Here is a 13,398-nt window from a genome sequence, read left to right as displayed (position 1 = left end):
GTCACTTCTGTTATTTCTTACAATTGAAAATCAATAAAATATCATAATTGCTACAAAATAGGCTGCTCATTTAAAAATCTTCACTCTTATAGTCAAGATTTCCATTAACCTCACAATTTTTTTTTAAAAAAAAAGGGTTTCCTCTTAAGAAATTTATATTACGCGTCTAAGTTCTCCATTAACTTTGTCAATTTACTAGGTACATGCCACATGATAGTCACGACACGCTAATTTTTTATTTTTATTTTTTCATACTGCCGACTGTACCCAAAATTGTCTCCACCCAAGTAAAATGCAAAGTGGTTCTGTGCCGAATAAGTTCTAAATATTTCTAAAAATATTTGATTATTTATTTTTTTACAAGTTCATATAGCTGCTAAGATATTAGAATCATGATTAATGTACACTTCTATATTCCTATTTATTTGTCTAATTAACAAAATCAAATACAATAGTCTCGCTTCCTATCAGTATATGGAACCACATTATTAACATCCTTTTAATTCTCTATTCTCGTAAAAGAATTTCTAAAATTAGATTTTTTTTAGTTGGTGAGATAGGATTGCAGTAACCAATAGCATCATACTTAATGCATGAACAATAATTTAAATTTTGATGATATTTATTTAATTAAATGATAAAATAAACTAATTTAAATATGCATAAATAAAACATTATTGGTGGTAATTAAATTAAGTGGAAAAATAAATATAATTTAAGGTATGAGCAGAGATGGGTGCGTGGTTGCCATGTTTGGGTGACTCATACACACGTCAAGCTGCCTCCAATTTTTATCTTCCAATTTTCATTTATATATATTAGCAAACTTTCATTTTTATATTCCAAAAATGCGACTAATGCTACCTACAGTCGTTCAGAACTGGATGTTCTGTCGGTACAGTGGATTATGTTTGATTTTTGGAGCACTGGTGGTCGTGAGGCGTTGTTACTGTACGTATATAATAAATAATTTTAGATTTTAATATATATTATTAATAAAAATAAAATATGTAAATTAATAATTATATTTTGAAAGAAAGAGAATTTTTTTTTTTTAACGTAAAGTATTATAGACATAAGAAAAGAATATGAGTAGTGGTGTTAAAATGACATTGAATCACTTTTGTTAAGAAAAAAAAAGAAGTTATTACAATTAATTTTTAAAAAAAGAAGTCACAACTTTGACTATATTTTTTGTCACTAATTCTTGCTACCAACACTTTTTGGAAAATAATATTAATTATTAAAATTATGAATTTAGTTATTGTGATAAAATAGATATTCTTGTCACAAAATATATATAATTAGTGACAATATTAAAATTATCGCCTGATTTTTTGTCACTAGATGGACCTATTTGTTAGACGGAAGCAGATAACAGGGGAATAAAATATAATTTTTTAATTATAGAGGGTCTACGTATAATTGTAACAAATATCAAGGGAGGGGAACGTAATTATCCCATTTTAAAATGATCCAAAATTTAAAAATTTGGAATATTTAGTCTTCTGTTTTATGAAATGTTCAAAATAATTCCAAAATTGAAAAAAGTCGACGTATTAAGTCCCATGTCTAGGTTTCTGTCAAAAAAAGGGAGAATTACAATTTTGGTCCTATAGTAACAACTTATTCAGTTTTCCTCTCCAAATGATAATATTAGTCCTCAAATTGACACTTTTTTTTTTTTACAATTTTGGTTCTTGTTGTTAGATTTGCTATTAGAATTTAGGGAGGAAACATTGAAGGAAAAAAACCTCCTTTTCCCACCTTAGAGGTTGGATGCTTCATGAAATTGGTTGAAAACAACAATTTCCACTATTTTTATCGAGCTTGAAGGTTTACTTAAGAGATGATCGGGGAAAAAATTTTCTCATTCTCAAAACTTCACAAGCCTTGTCTCAATTCTTCCACAATTGTGGATTTAAGATTTTATTTTTAACATCATGAATTCCTCACAATCTGGATAGAAAAATCATGCTTGCGTAAATCATGATTAGGGTTTGAGGGTTCTACACTTTGGGGATTCAACCTAAAAACTCAAAACTTTTAAATAGATTTTGAAGAAAAAATAGTTTAATTTAGTGAATAACAGAAAATCGTCGATGAATTTGAGCAAATCGAGTGGAATCGAGCTAGGGTTCCTTTGAGAAAGGATAAGAGAGTTGGAAAAAATGAGAGAATAAGGCACAAGTTGTTAAAATATAATTAGACTGAGGACAAATCTTGTCAAGCCCGATAATTTGAAGACCAAAAGTGACTAAATTGTTAAGTTTAGGGACCAAAATTATAATTCTTTCTATTTTCTTCCTATCATTTCTGCCTCATATGCACATCACATGACATTCTCCGTCAACTCTAACACCACATCTAATTGTAGGGACCAAAATTGTTAAAAAAAAGTGTCAGTTTTGGGACCAAAATCATAATTGTTCCTAAAAAGAAATAGACGGCAAGAAACACGCAACGCCCATATCCATTAGCTTTGCTTCTCACATAACTGATGATGGGCACAAGCATTGCATGTGTTCTTGCCATCTATTTTTATTACGAAGACTTGAACATACGATTAAATGTGTCGAGTTTTCTCAATTTCGAAATTATTTAAAAAATCTCATCAAATAGATAACTAAATATGTCGATTTTTTTTAATTTTAAACTATTTCAAAAATTTCATAAAAATAAAAAATTAAAAATATTGAACCTCCAATCTTATAAGATTAAAAGCACAATTAAGCCTGAAAATTCTAGCCCATGAAGTTGAGACACATGGCTGTAAAATAGTGCCCATCTAATAGCATTACATGTATGATCTAATAATCACACTTGCATATTTTGATCATTTGACCACCACTAATTTCATTGTTTTAGTATTTTAATTAAGGGCTGCCCTACCACCTTTCCATTGCATGTTGATTTCAAGCTAACTTCGCATTGTCTGTTTTAACTTCATATGAATTATGAGTCTCAAATTTACGTCTAAAATCAATATAAAATGCATATTTACATCATTAACCCTCTAAACAAAGAATTTTTGACAGCCCATGGTCTTGTTCTCATAAATGTTGCATCACTAGATAGCAGAGGAATCGAACAACCTCATTATTTGTAAACGATGTAGACGAGAGTCTTAGGACGAGCGTACGATGCAATATGCGACACGATCCTTATTGTGTAAAATATTATCCACTATGAATTCATATGAGCCTAACAGTTTCGTTTCGAAAGAAAACCCCATTTATAAATTGTTCAAACTTCTCGTCTACGATCCAAATGAATATGTAACTGTGTTAGGATATAATAATATGCAATGTTTCAAGTTAATTTATCCTTAATAGCTAAATTGACTAGTTAGTTTGCTTGAAACTCTTATTAAGAAATTACATAAAAGCCCCCCACGTATTTTTATTTTTATTTTTTAAATCAAAGGATGAGGCGACATGCAACACAACCTAGTACATACTATATGAAATTAATTAAATAATAATAATATATATTGTTATAATTATAATATAAATAAAAATAAATATGTATATATGTGTGTGTGTTAATAGAGAGAGTGGGTGCACGTGGCTTCGAATCCTTTGGTTGGTTTTCAGACTTATCAATAGGGAGAGCCGAAAGTTGCAGACATAAATTTATACCTTATATTTGTAATGGTTATGTACTTTGTTTCTATTAATTTATTATTATTATTGAAATAAAATAATTCATCTTTACCTAAATTATTATTTTATATGTTTGGAGGGTCCCAAATAATTATGTTAGATGTGTGGAGGTTTAGGATGTACTAATGATTTATCGAAATATCATGTGTGTCATGTTGGATTTTCATTCGAGATTATATATTTCATTTAAATTTCATATTTATTATGATTTTTTATAAATAATGTATTTTATTTTATTCGGAAGATATGTATAATAAGAACTAATAATAATTAATTGATTTAAAACTACTTAAAGAAAGGATAAGTTACGTACTTAAAAAGTTGATTTAATTATAAATACATTCATATTAGATTGAAAAATACAACGTGGGTGTCGGATGTTATTTTCTATTTTGGGTATCTTGGTCATTTATCCAGTTGCAGTTGAATTTAATATATATTTTTTTTTCTGCTGAAAAATAACAAGGGTATTCAAGTACTTTTACGTTGTCCATTGAGGTAGTAATATTTTGTGAATCTCATATCATTATAATTTTTTATCTAACATGAATATATCTCGGAAATAATTACATTTACACCCCATGATCTATAGTTTATTCATACAAATCATTCTATTTATTGTATAATTATAGAACCATCCTCGGCAGTCAAAAAGTAGAGTGATGAGTTTGTGTAATGATATCGACATTTTCTAGGATGTATGTGTAATTTTTTTCAAGAAATATTGGTGGTTTGTATAGATAATATTGAAATTTTCTGTGGATATATATATATATATATATATATATATATAATTTTTCAAATGATACGGGTGGTTTGAATAAATAGATATAAATAAGTGGGTGTTAATTTAATTTTCCCATGTACTTATAATTTAATTTTTTAGTAAATTAACTTTTTTAACAGTTTTTTATTCATGCATGTTCAATATTAATTTATTTTATCCTCAATGTTTTTATTTAATTAAATAAAATGATAATAAAATTTTTTATTCTATATATATATATCGAGTGTGCTCCAATTATTGATTGCAATTAGAGAGCAAAAATAAAAGGGTAAATTATAACGAGTTTTTTTTTTTAAATTTATCATAATTATAAATACCTTCTTGTATTTATAAAATAATAAATATTATTTTAAAATTAATAGTCGTATAACAGATACCCCTCGTGACAACTCATCATAGGGGTATCCATTAGATGGCCGTCTATAATACACGAACATACCAAAAAATTACTCGATTCAGTATCTGATACGAACGTGCCTCAGACATGCCTACTGGCTGTCCAATACGTTTTGGACATATTAGAAGTTTTTGTTTTATAATTTCAAAAACTTTGGGTGGTTTAAGAAAAAAGCGTTTTGGGCTTAATAATTAAAAAAAATTTATTAATTCACTTCTCTCTGACTAAAAGTTTAGGGATGAAATTATTAAAAATTTGAGAGATGGTCATTATTATTTAACAAAATTAAAATAAACTAATGGTGTATATTTTTTAAACCACTTTGCGTAAAATTTAGATGTAAGACATGCTTATTTTATGTTTATCTTGATATTTTTTTATCGCATTCTTTAATTTATGAGGAATTGAGAATATATATAATAAAAAAGTATATTATATGTAGCCGTGTCAATGTCGTGTCTTGTCCTAATTTATTCGTCTTTTGTGTCTGTATTGTATTGTGTCCATGTCGCCGCGTCCGTTTCCATGCATCATAAGTGGCCGTCAATTTTAGCGAAGTATTTGTAATTTTTTTAAATAAAAAAATATATTTATAATTATGATAAATTTTAGAAAATTTATTGTAATTTAAACTCGAAAATAATTGAAAATTGGGTATAAGAAAAATATCAAGAAACGAGGGCAAAAATGTAAATTGAAAGAAGTTGAATAATTGTCAACATTGATAGGCAAACAAAGATTCTATATTTAGTTGTTAATCCCCATCTGATTTCATTCCTACTCATAACCACGTCCACACGCACACACACATACGATCAAGGTGTAAATTCACACCTACGCATATACATACATATATACATACCCCGTACGCGTCCACCTCCTACCTATATATGTAATCCAACTGGCATTTCTCTCTCCTCATTCCTCTCTCTATATCTGTATCTATCATCTACATCTATATACACCACCACCCATCTTCCATTTTTCCGATTCTCCGCCGGGAAAACCAACCCAATTCATTCTCAAATGGGGTCGTCGTATTCGTTCTTGGCTACGAGTGGAGGCACCGTGGCAGCCCCGTCGCCGGGACCTGGGCTGGGGGACATGCCGGAGAGCTGTGTGGCGGCGGTGCTGGTGTACCTGGACCCGCCGCAGATCTGCCGGATGGCAATGTTGAACCGGGCTTTTAGAGGGGCTTCGTCTGCGGATTTTGTTTGGGAGTCCAAGTTGCCTTTGAATTACGGAGATGTTATTGAGAGAGTATTTGAGGGAGATGCTGTTTTTTGTAAGGATTTGTGTAAGAGGGATATTTATTCCACGCTTTGTAGGCCTAATTCTTTTGATGGTGGCACTAAGGTTCGATCTTTATACACTTTTGCGTTTCATACTCTTGACTGATACGAAAACTCACTGTTTTGGGTGTCTGAACCCTAATTTTGTTTGTTTCTACTTGTCTATTTTGTTCGAAATTTTAGTAGAAGAAAATAGTGAGGATTCATTTTTCTTGAAGGGTTTAGAGGAAGTTTCTTTTGGTAGAAATATTTGGGTTTTTGGTAGAAGTTATTTTTTTCACAGGAAACTGATAAAAATCCCTTATTTTGATCTTATGTGGTGTTGAGGAAAAGGGGTTTTTGATATTCATGTAATTGTTAACTGGGTGGTTTTTCATTTGGATTATGTGCAGAAAGTCTGGCTGGATAAGAGCACAGGCAAGACCTGTATGTTAGTAGCGTCAAATGGTTTGGCAATTACAGGGATTGATGATAGGAGATACTGGAGCCGCATTCCAACTGATGAATCAAGGTGAGGGTTTAGAAATAATGTCACTTTTGTTTTCTGTAATTTCAAGAAATTTGATTTGAGGTTGGTTATGGATATTAGATATGAGAGTTAGTAAGCAGTAATTGAGGGTTTTCTTCTAAATTCAATAACAGTGGCTCTTTGCCATTCTTTGTCATTTTACTGCCTCTAACCTACCATTGTTACCATATTCTTTCTTGTTTTAAGACAGTGGTATACTGAAGTTGTAGGAAATAATTGGCCTTAACTTGTAGGTTAGTGCTGCTTTTATCAACAAACAATAAGTCTTTTTCGATCTCAGAGTTGAAGATTTTCTCTTGCTTTTTCCCCGTTGCTATCTAGAGCCTGCTGGATTTGCATGGTTGTGATTTGTTCAAAACTTCAAATGAATTGTTAACTAGAGATAGCAACGGGATCTTGAGATCGTATATGCAAGGCTTTGATCGCATGTTCATGGGTGCTGTATCTAATTAGGGTGCTGAATCATTGCCATAGGCCCATAACTTTTACCAATTTTTGGGTTCACACAAGTGATACTACATTTCATACTTGCTTCATGAATTTACATAGGTTTATGTTATTTGCAGAGACTATGTCATACCAATAGAAGGTGCAGAGCATTAAGCTAATCTATTAACATAAACAAGTTAATGTTGTCTTGCTAATCTTTACTGCCTTGGTCACTGAAAAGCCCCCACAAACCTCAACGGCTGTCTAGATCCTGAAAATGAATTCGGGTATGATAACTTGTTTTATTCTATTCTACCATTGGATTAAATCATTGAAATGACAACAGAGCAATTTAATTCATTGGAGCAATTTTGATTTTTCATGGGAACAAAAGGAGGGGAAGGAAAAGGCGGTTTTTACATGTGGATTTAATTCCCTTGTCGGTCTCCCTTTTATATGTGATATACATTTGAATGTTCTTGCATTAATCTTCAGTTCTTTAGTTGAAAAGGAATGAATACAATTTATCTTATAATTAGAAGTATGAACATACTCATGAGAATGGTTCACTTCTTCCATTCAGGTTCTACTCAGTTGCATATCTTCAGCAAATATGGTGGTTTGAGGTTGATGGAGAAATCGAGTTCCCATTTCCACCTGGATCATACAGTCTCTTTTTCCGACTGCAGTTGGGACGAGCACACAAGAGGTTCGGGAGGCGGGTCTGCAACTCTGAGCATATTCATGGTTGGGATAGAAAGCCTGTACGGTTCCAGCTCTCGACTTCGGATGGCCAACAAGCTACAAAACAGTGTTACTTGAAGGAACCTGGAAAATGGATTCACTATCATGCTGGGGATTTTGTTGTTGCCAGTTCTTGCAAATCAATGAGAGTCAAGTTTTCGATGACGCAAATTGATTGCACACATACAAAAGGAGGTCTTTGTGTAGATTCTGTGCTTATATATCCTGCTGAGTATAGAGAGAGGCTGCAGCGTTTTTAATTGCAACCAAATCTCTTTGTAGGATGTAGAGTTCTATAGAGTAGGTTGTGTAGAAAAATGAGCATTAGTTGAGTTCTCCTCTTGTGTTTTTTTCAAGATGAGCAGTAGTTGGTTAAAGACTTGAGCTGTTTGGCATGTACACATGGTAACCTTTCTCTCTCTGTCTCTGTAATATCTCTGTGGAAGCATTTCTCCATATGGGCATAATGTATGTGGGTGGATAAGTATCCAGAACCTAATTACATGCCTTCTTCATCATCTTGGGTCCTAAATAAGCAGTATTTTTTTGTAAGAGTTACTGGTTAAGCAAAAGGAGGAATTACTAAGAGAAGTATGAACTTGTTTGGTTTCTTGTCTTCCTCCAATGCCTTGTTTTGCTATTCCCAATTTGTGACTCTGTTTTCCTTTGTCGCGTTATTTTCTTCCCTTATCAAACAGTTTTGAATGAAAAGGCTCGTGAACACAAAGCACTCTCAGTTTAACCGTTCTGTTCGTATCAAGATTTTGCCATTGTTGGCAGACGTAACTATGAAACACACCAGTCTAAATCGAATTTTGGCGAAGCGCCCCCCGCCATATCCAGAAAGTTTCAGGCTATGATGCATGGACAAGCCGAAATGAATTCCGGCTCAAGACACGACACAGCTATATATAATATATGTATTTACTAAATTAAATTTCTTAAAAATTAAAATATACATATAAAAAAATATCATCAAGATAAAATAAATATATTATACATTTTAATTATTAATCAAATGTGCTAAAAAAATATAAATAATCAATTTATTTTAAGAAGTACGCAATGAAAAAATTCTAGTCATTCAAATTAATTATATCATCATAATTATCTCTTAAAATTTTAGTAATTTCATCTCAAAACTTGTAGTTCGAGAGATTTTTTTTTATTAAGCTCAAAGCTTTTTTTTTTATTTAAGAAAAAATCAAAACCTTTTTGAAAAATATATATAAAAAAAAAACTAAACATGTCAAAAACATATCCAACGTGGTGTCCTTTTTTCTTATTTTATTTATAATTTTGAATATGCTGATGCCGTGTTTGACACATCCGAAGTGCGTCCAAGCCATGTTCCTGTCCGTGCATTATATATGCATTATATAGGTTTCAGGTGGTTGCTCTAGTCCAACTGTACGTGTTTGAGCAGCAATATTGCTGCTCAGAGCTAAAGTTGTTGCTGTACTTAAATATATGCTACCCTGTTTAAGTCATAACCAAGTCATCAAGTTGGTGCTTTAACACCCTGGCAATAAGAAGCTCTGGCAGATTCATACTACAGTATAGTAACTAGATAAATTAAGGCAGAACTGGAAGAAGAATTCTGAGTTCCATGTCGGTCAAACGCTCCTCATCAAACAAAGACAAAACCATGCAACTTTCCCCTGCTTCATTAAGACATTTGCACATCTTCGACCGAAGGGTAAAGATAAGATAGCCATAACTCGTAGAATCAGTCAATGCACAACAATGTATCGCATGATTAGCATCCTTCCTGCGTACCAAACTGGAAAAGCATGTCTGCAGAATAGTTGCAACAGAAAGGAGCGCAGGCTTTCAATTGAGTAGTTAGTAGAAAAACTTAGTGATTCTATTGGCTTCCTTCTTCAGCAGGGCGTCGATATGGCATGTATCTGTGGTCCTTTGCAGCATTCTTCCTTCTCTTTCTCTCAATAAAAGCCTCAAGTTTGCCAGAATCCTGATAAGTCACAAATGGAACAATCATTGTAAATAAGGCAATAGAAGAGAACAGCATCAAAAAGTGCAAATTGATCATTTCTAGTCCCAATACCTTGAGTTCCTTGTACTTCTCAACAAGCTTTTGCTTCCGAAGTTCCGCTGCAAGCAAAAACATCATGTTAAAATTTCAAAGTTTCGTTCCCTATTATATTACTGACTCCTCACCTTCTTTTCCACCCCTTAATCATTCTGTTTAATTTGCTCTTTTGCATAACAAGTGAATAGATGATACAAACTAAATAGTAAAGGAAAGCCAATTAATGCAAAAACAACAGCATCCTACCAAAGGGGTAATTTAGGATCGTCCTAAACCAAGCACGGTATATAATTTCAAAGTGTTCCTCTATCCACCAGGAACAGAAAAGGGATGGAAAAAATGTTAAGTGAACCCACATTTGTCCATTCTTCCTTTTCTCTAATTCCTAGTTCTTAGTTTTTTCTGCTTTTATCATTTGACTACCGGTCAAAAGACTTGGACCTAGGTTCCTTGTTGCCTTACCATCATAAAACCGGTAAGGAGAAATAGATCAGATGGGAAAAGAAAGTCAATTCCTCTACATTAGCAAACATAATTAAACCAGTTTATGTGTGTTCTAGCTTTATGATAAAGCCAAAAAGTTAGTCCAAGTGAGAACGAGAAACAGAAATTCTTACATTTTTTCAGATAATAAGGTTGTTTGCCTTTCTTTGCAGCTTCCCTCTCTTTCTTCTTATGCTCAGCCAATATATCCTTCTCAGTGCGCTTTGTTACTGCGGACTTCAATTCTTTATCCTAGTACATGTAAAGTGTTTAAAGGAACTTAAAAGTCAGTGGCAACTTGTAGGCAATATGCTAAATGACTTATAATACATAAACTTGAATGAGCACTTACAACCCGGGCCATTCGATACTTTAATTCCTTTATGGCTTCTGGATCTTTTGCTTTCTTCATCTGTTTCTTTAGTTCCTACAGATCCCAAAATGGAAATCATGCCAGCAGAAGATTGCACTAAAGCACCTTTATTAAGAAAGCATCTGAATTTGAAGCATACCTCTTTTTCAGCTGGAAGTATATTCTCATAAAGAAAGTTATATCTCTTCTTGAACCTACAGTTCCATAGTATCATGTCAAATCAAATCCAAGAACTGTATCATGAGATGTATTCTGTAATAAACCAATGAAGAGACCATACAATTGTTTATACTTCAACATTATAATAGTTCATACAGCAACAACACATGTGAAGGATGTTCAAATCAATACACACATACAAAGCTGAACAAGAAAGAGGCCTAGCTTAATAGAAAGCTTACCCGTCCACATCAAGATTGCCACATAATGATTCAAAACGAGGATCCCGTACCACCTGAAGATAAAGTACAGGGTGATTTTTAACCACATTTAAATTGGAGGGTGGTGCCAGAGTGTATTACTCTTAACAAGATATAGATACAATAAAGAAGCAGCAAAATGCAAAGCCAACACATGACCATCACTCAGTCCAGTAAAAGATTGAAAAATTTCTATCTTTGTGAAAAAAAGGTTTCCCAGAAGACTATGTGCCAGCCTAAGTACCTGCTCCAATCTCAATCCTGGTTGACCCCTGCCAATCCATTGTGAAATTCTCAGGCTGACCATACAAACATTACTCTCCAACATGAGTGAGAAACTCATAAAGCATGCAAGCAAGCCCAAGTTAAGTAAGACACTTATCCAGCAGTCCTAGGTCAGTCTAACCAACATAAAAGTAAATCAGGTAGCCAATTGCAATCAAGTCCAAGAACTGCAAACTAGGATGTTTCATGTACAAATAGCATGAGGTACAACTCAGTCTAATTCCATGTTGAAATAGCATGAGGAACTACTCAGTCTAATTGAACATACTTTCCAATGACAAGGCAAGATAAAGCGACTGTATATGTTGCCTGGAAAATCCTAAATGAGTACAAGCATCTCTAAGTCTTTAACCAATAACATAAGCAAAAACCTTAAAATCATAAATAAAAAACTGTCAAGGTTTGGATATGTTACATAGAATAGGATGGAGAAGGATTAAAGATTCCAACAATTAATTATAAATCAAACAGATGACAATGAAGCTCACCTTTTTAGGCACTTGAATAACTTCTCTGAATCTGCTGACAGGCTTCTTGCTACTCATCTCCATTGGCCTAAACAAATTCCAAACTGAACCATTAAAAGAAATCCATTACCCACAAGAAATCGATATGGAAAAGAATTAAACAATAGAAACCTATTCTTATTCGCTCGACTGCCTTTCTTCTCCATGTTCTGCTTCCTATAAACCATTTCAGAGCCATCAGACCTTGCTCTCTGCAACTCCTCAAACGTTACCTCGGCGAGCTCCCGCTCTATTTCACCCTCCTATATATATCAAACCTTTTACAGATACCCTAATATCTGACGTGACATTTCTATGATATTCAAATGCAAAAAAAAATGCCGGTATATCAACCACAAATAATCAAAGGTAAAGACATAGCTCCAGGGCATATTTTGGTTGAAACACGTATGGACTAAAGCATAAAATAATTGCAACAAAAAAAATGCCACCATGGGTATCCAAACAGCAGAACAACCAGCTCAACACGTAAAACAAGCCCGGACAGATTACTTACATCCTCAGACGACAACTCATGGTCATCACTATCGTCAAATCTAATTTTACTTGAAGTTGCAGTAGCAGGCTCGGGTTTCTTCATCTCAATTCTTGGGACACCCAAAAATATCACTGCTCGAACAAAATTGAAACTGCCGATTCAGATGATACTCATATCCAGAATTCGAAATCAAGGATAAAAGAACATATAGGGTTCTTATTCACTACGTTATTTCTACTTCAACCCCTCGGAGAATTTACTTTAATACCAAATTTTTCCAAAAGAATCATAAAACACCATCAATAAAACAAAGCTGTTATTACCTGAAAATAAAAGACAAAAGACAGTGTTTAAATCTGAAAACCAAGCGACCCTAGTTACACGTTTTTCAGTGAACCACCATCCCCAATTGAACCTTTTCTTTCTCAACATAAAAGCAAGAAATTACCCACGAATTTCAGCGGTGCGAGGCGATAAAGTTGGGCGCTGCTCAGGCAACGACGTTTACGGCGGTGGGAAGCGGGAAGTTCGGTGATGCTCGGTCGACGAAATCCGGTGACGCGAGTTCGATTGTTCGCTGCTATCTGTGAGTTAGGGTTGAGTTCTCGCTGGAATTTAGGGGGAAGAAGATCTTTAATGAAATTAATTTATATAATATATTAAACAAATTAGTAAAAAGTTATTTGCAAATCTTAAAATATTATATCGCAATTTCTTTAAAAATCCACACAATAATCTTTTCCTAAAGAAAAGAGGTGCAAAAATACAAGTGATGTATTCCATTTTAAGGTAAATTACAAATGACCCCCTAAACTTTATTATAATTATAAATATTTTATCGTTATTTAAAATATTGTAAATAATTTTTTAAAATCAGCGATCGCTTGACAATTATTTTTATAATAGACTGTCATGAAAGGTATTTGTTAAACGTTCA

General features: G+C 33.0%; 2 protein-coding genes across 2 annotated transcripts; one reads left to right on the top strand and one right to left on the bottom strand.

The window, feature by feature from the left end:
* On the top strand, window positions 5,648-8,468 carry LOC105157455 (F-box protein PP2-A12). The gene is made up of 3 exons (XM_011073867.2): window positions 5,648-6,205; window positions 6,534-6,652; window positions 7,683-8,468. The coding sequence occupies exons 1-3, from the start codon at window positions 5,876-5,878 to the stop codon at window positions 8,101-8,103; spliced, it is 870 nt and encodes a 289-aa protein (XP_011072169.1). The 5' UTR covers window positions 5,648-5,875; the 3' UTR covers window positions 8,104-8,468.
* On the bottom strand, window positions 9,297-13,108 carry LOC105157444 (ribosomal RNA processing protein 36 homolog). The gene is made up of 10 exons (XM_011073856.2): window positions 12,910-13,108; window positions 12,480-12,592; window positions 12,095-12,225; window positions 11,945-12,011; window positions 11,154-11,206; window positions 10,892-10,946; window positions 10,732-10,806; window positions 10,514-10,631; window positions 9,912-9,958; window positions 9,297-9,818 (listed from the first exon to the last, which is right to left on the bottom strand). The coding sequence occupies exons 2-10, from the start codon at window positions 12,561-12,563 to the stop codon at window positions 9,711-9,713; spliced, it is 738 nt and encodes a 245-aa protein (XP_011072158.1). The 5' UTR covers window positions 12,564-12,592; window positions 12,910-13,108; the 3' UTR covers window positions 9,297-9,710.

The sequence above is a fragment of the Sesamum indicum genome, linkage group LG1 (genome assembly GCF_000512975.1).
Source record: "Sesamum indicum cultivar Zhongzhi No. 13 linkage group LG1, S_indicum_v1.0, whole genome shotgun sequence".
Classification (NCBI taxonomy): Eukaryota; Viridiplantae; Streptophyta; class Magnoliopsida; order Lamiales; family Pedaliaceae; genus Sesamum; species Sesamum indicum.
The sequence above is the reverse complement of the archived record's forward strand: the minus strand, read 5'-3'. Positions and strand labels throughout refer to the sequence as shown.

Coding starts and splice junctions, on each gene's coding strand:
- LOC105157455 (XM_011073867.2), top strand. CDS start 5,876: ATGGGGTCGTCGTATTCGTTCTTGGCTACGAGTGGAGGCACCGTGGCA. Junction 6,206..6,533: donor CTTTTGATGGTGGCACTAAG/GTTCGATCTTTA, acceptor GATTATGTGCAG/AAAGTCTGGCTGGATAAGAG. Junction 6,653..7,682: donor ATTCCAACTGATGAATCAAG/GTGAGGGTTTAG, acceptor TCTTCCATTCAG/GTTCTACTCAGTTGCATATC.
- LOC105157444 (XM_011073856.2), bottom strand. CDS start 12,563: ATGAAGAAACCCGAGCCTGCTACTGCAACTTCAAGTAAAATTAGATTT. Junction 10,632..10,731: donor AGTATCGAATGGCCCGGGTT/GTAAGTGCTCAT, acceptor TACATGTACTAG/GATAAAGAATTGAAGTCCGC. Junction 9,959..10,513: donor ACCTTATTATCTGAAAAAAT/GTAAGAATTTCT, acceptor TTTTGCTTGCAG/CGGAACTTCGGAAGCAAAAG.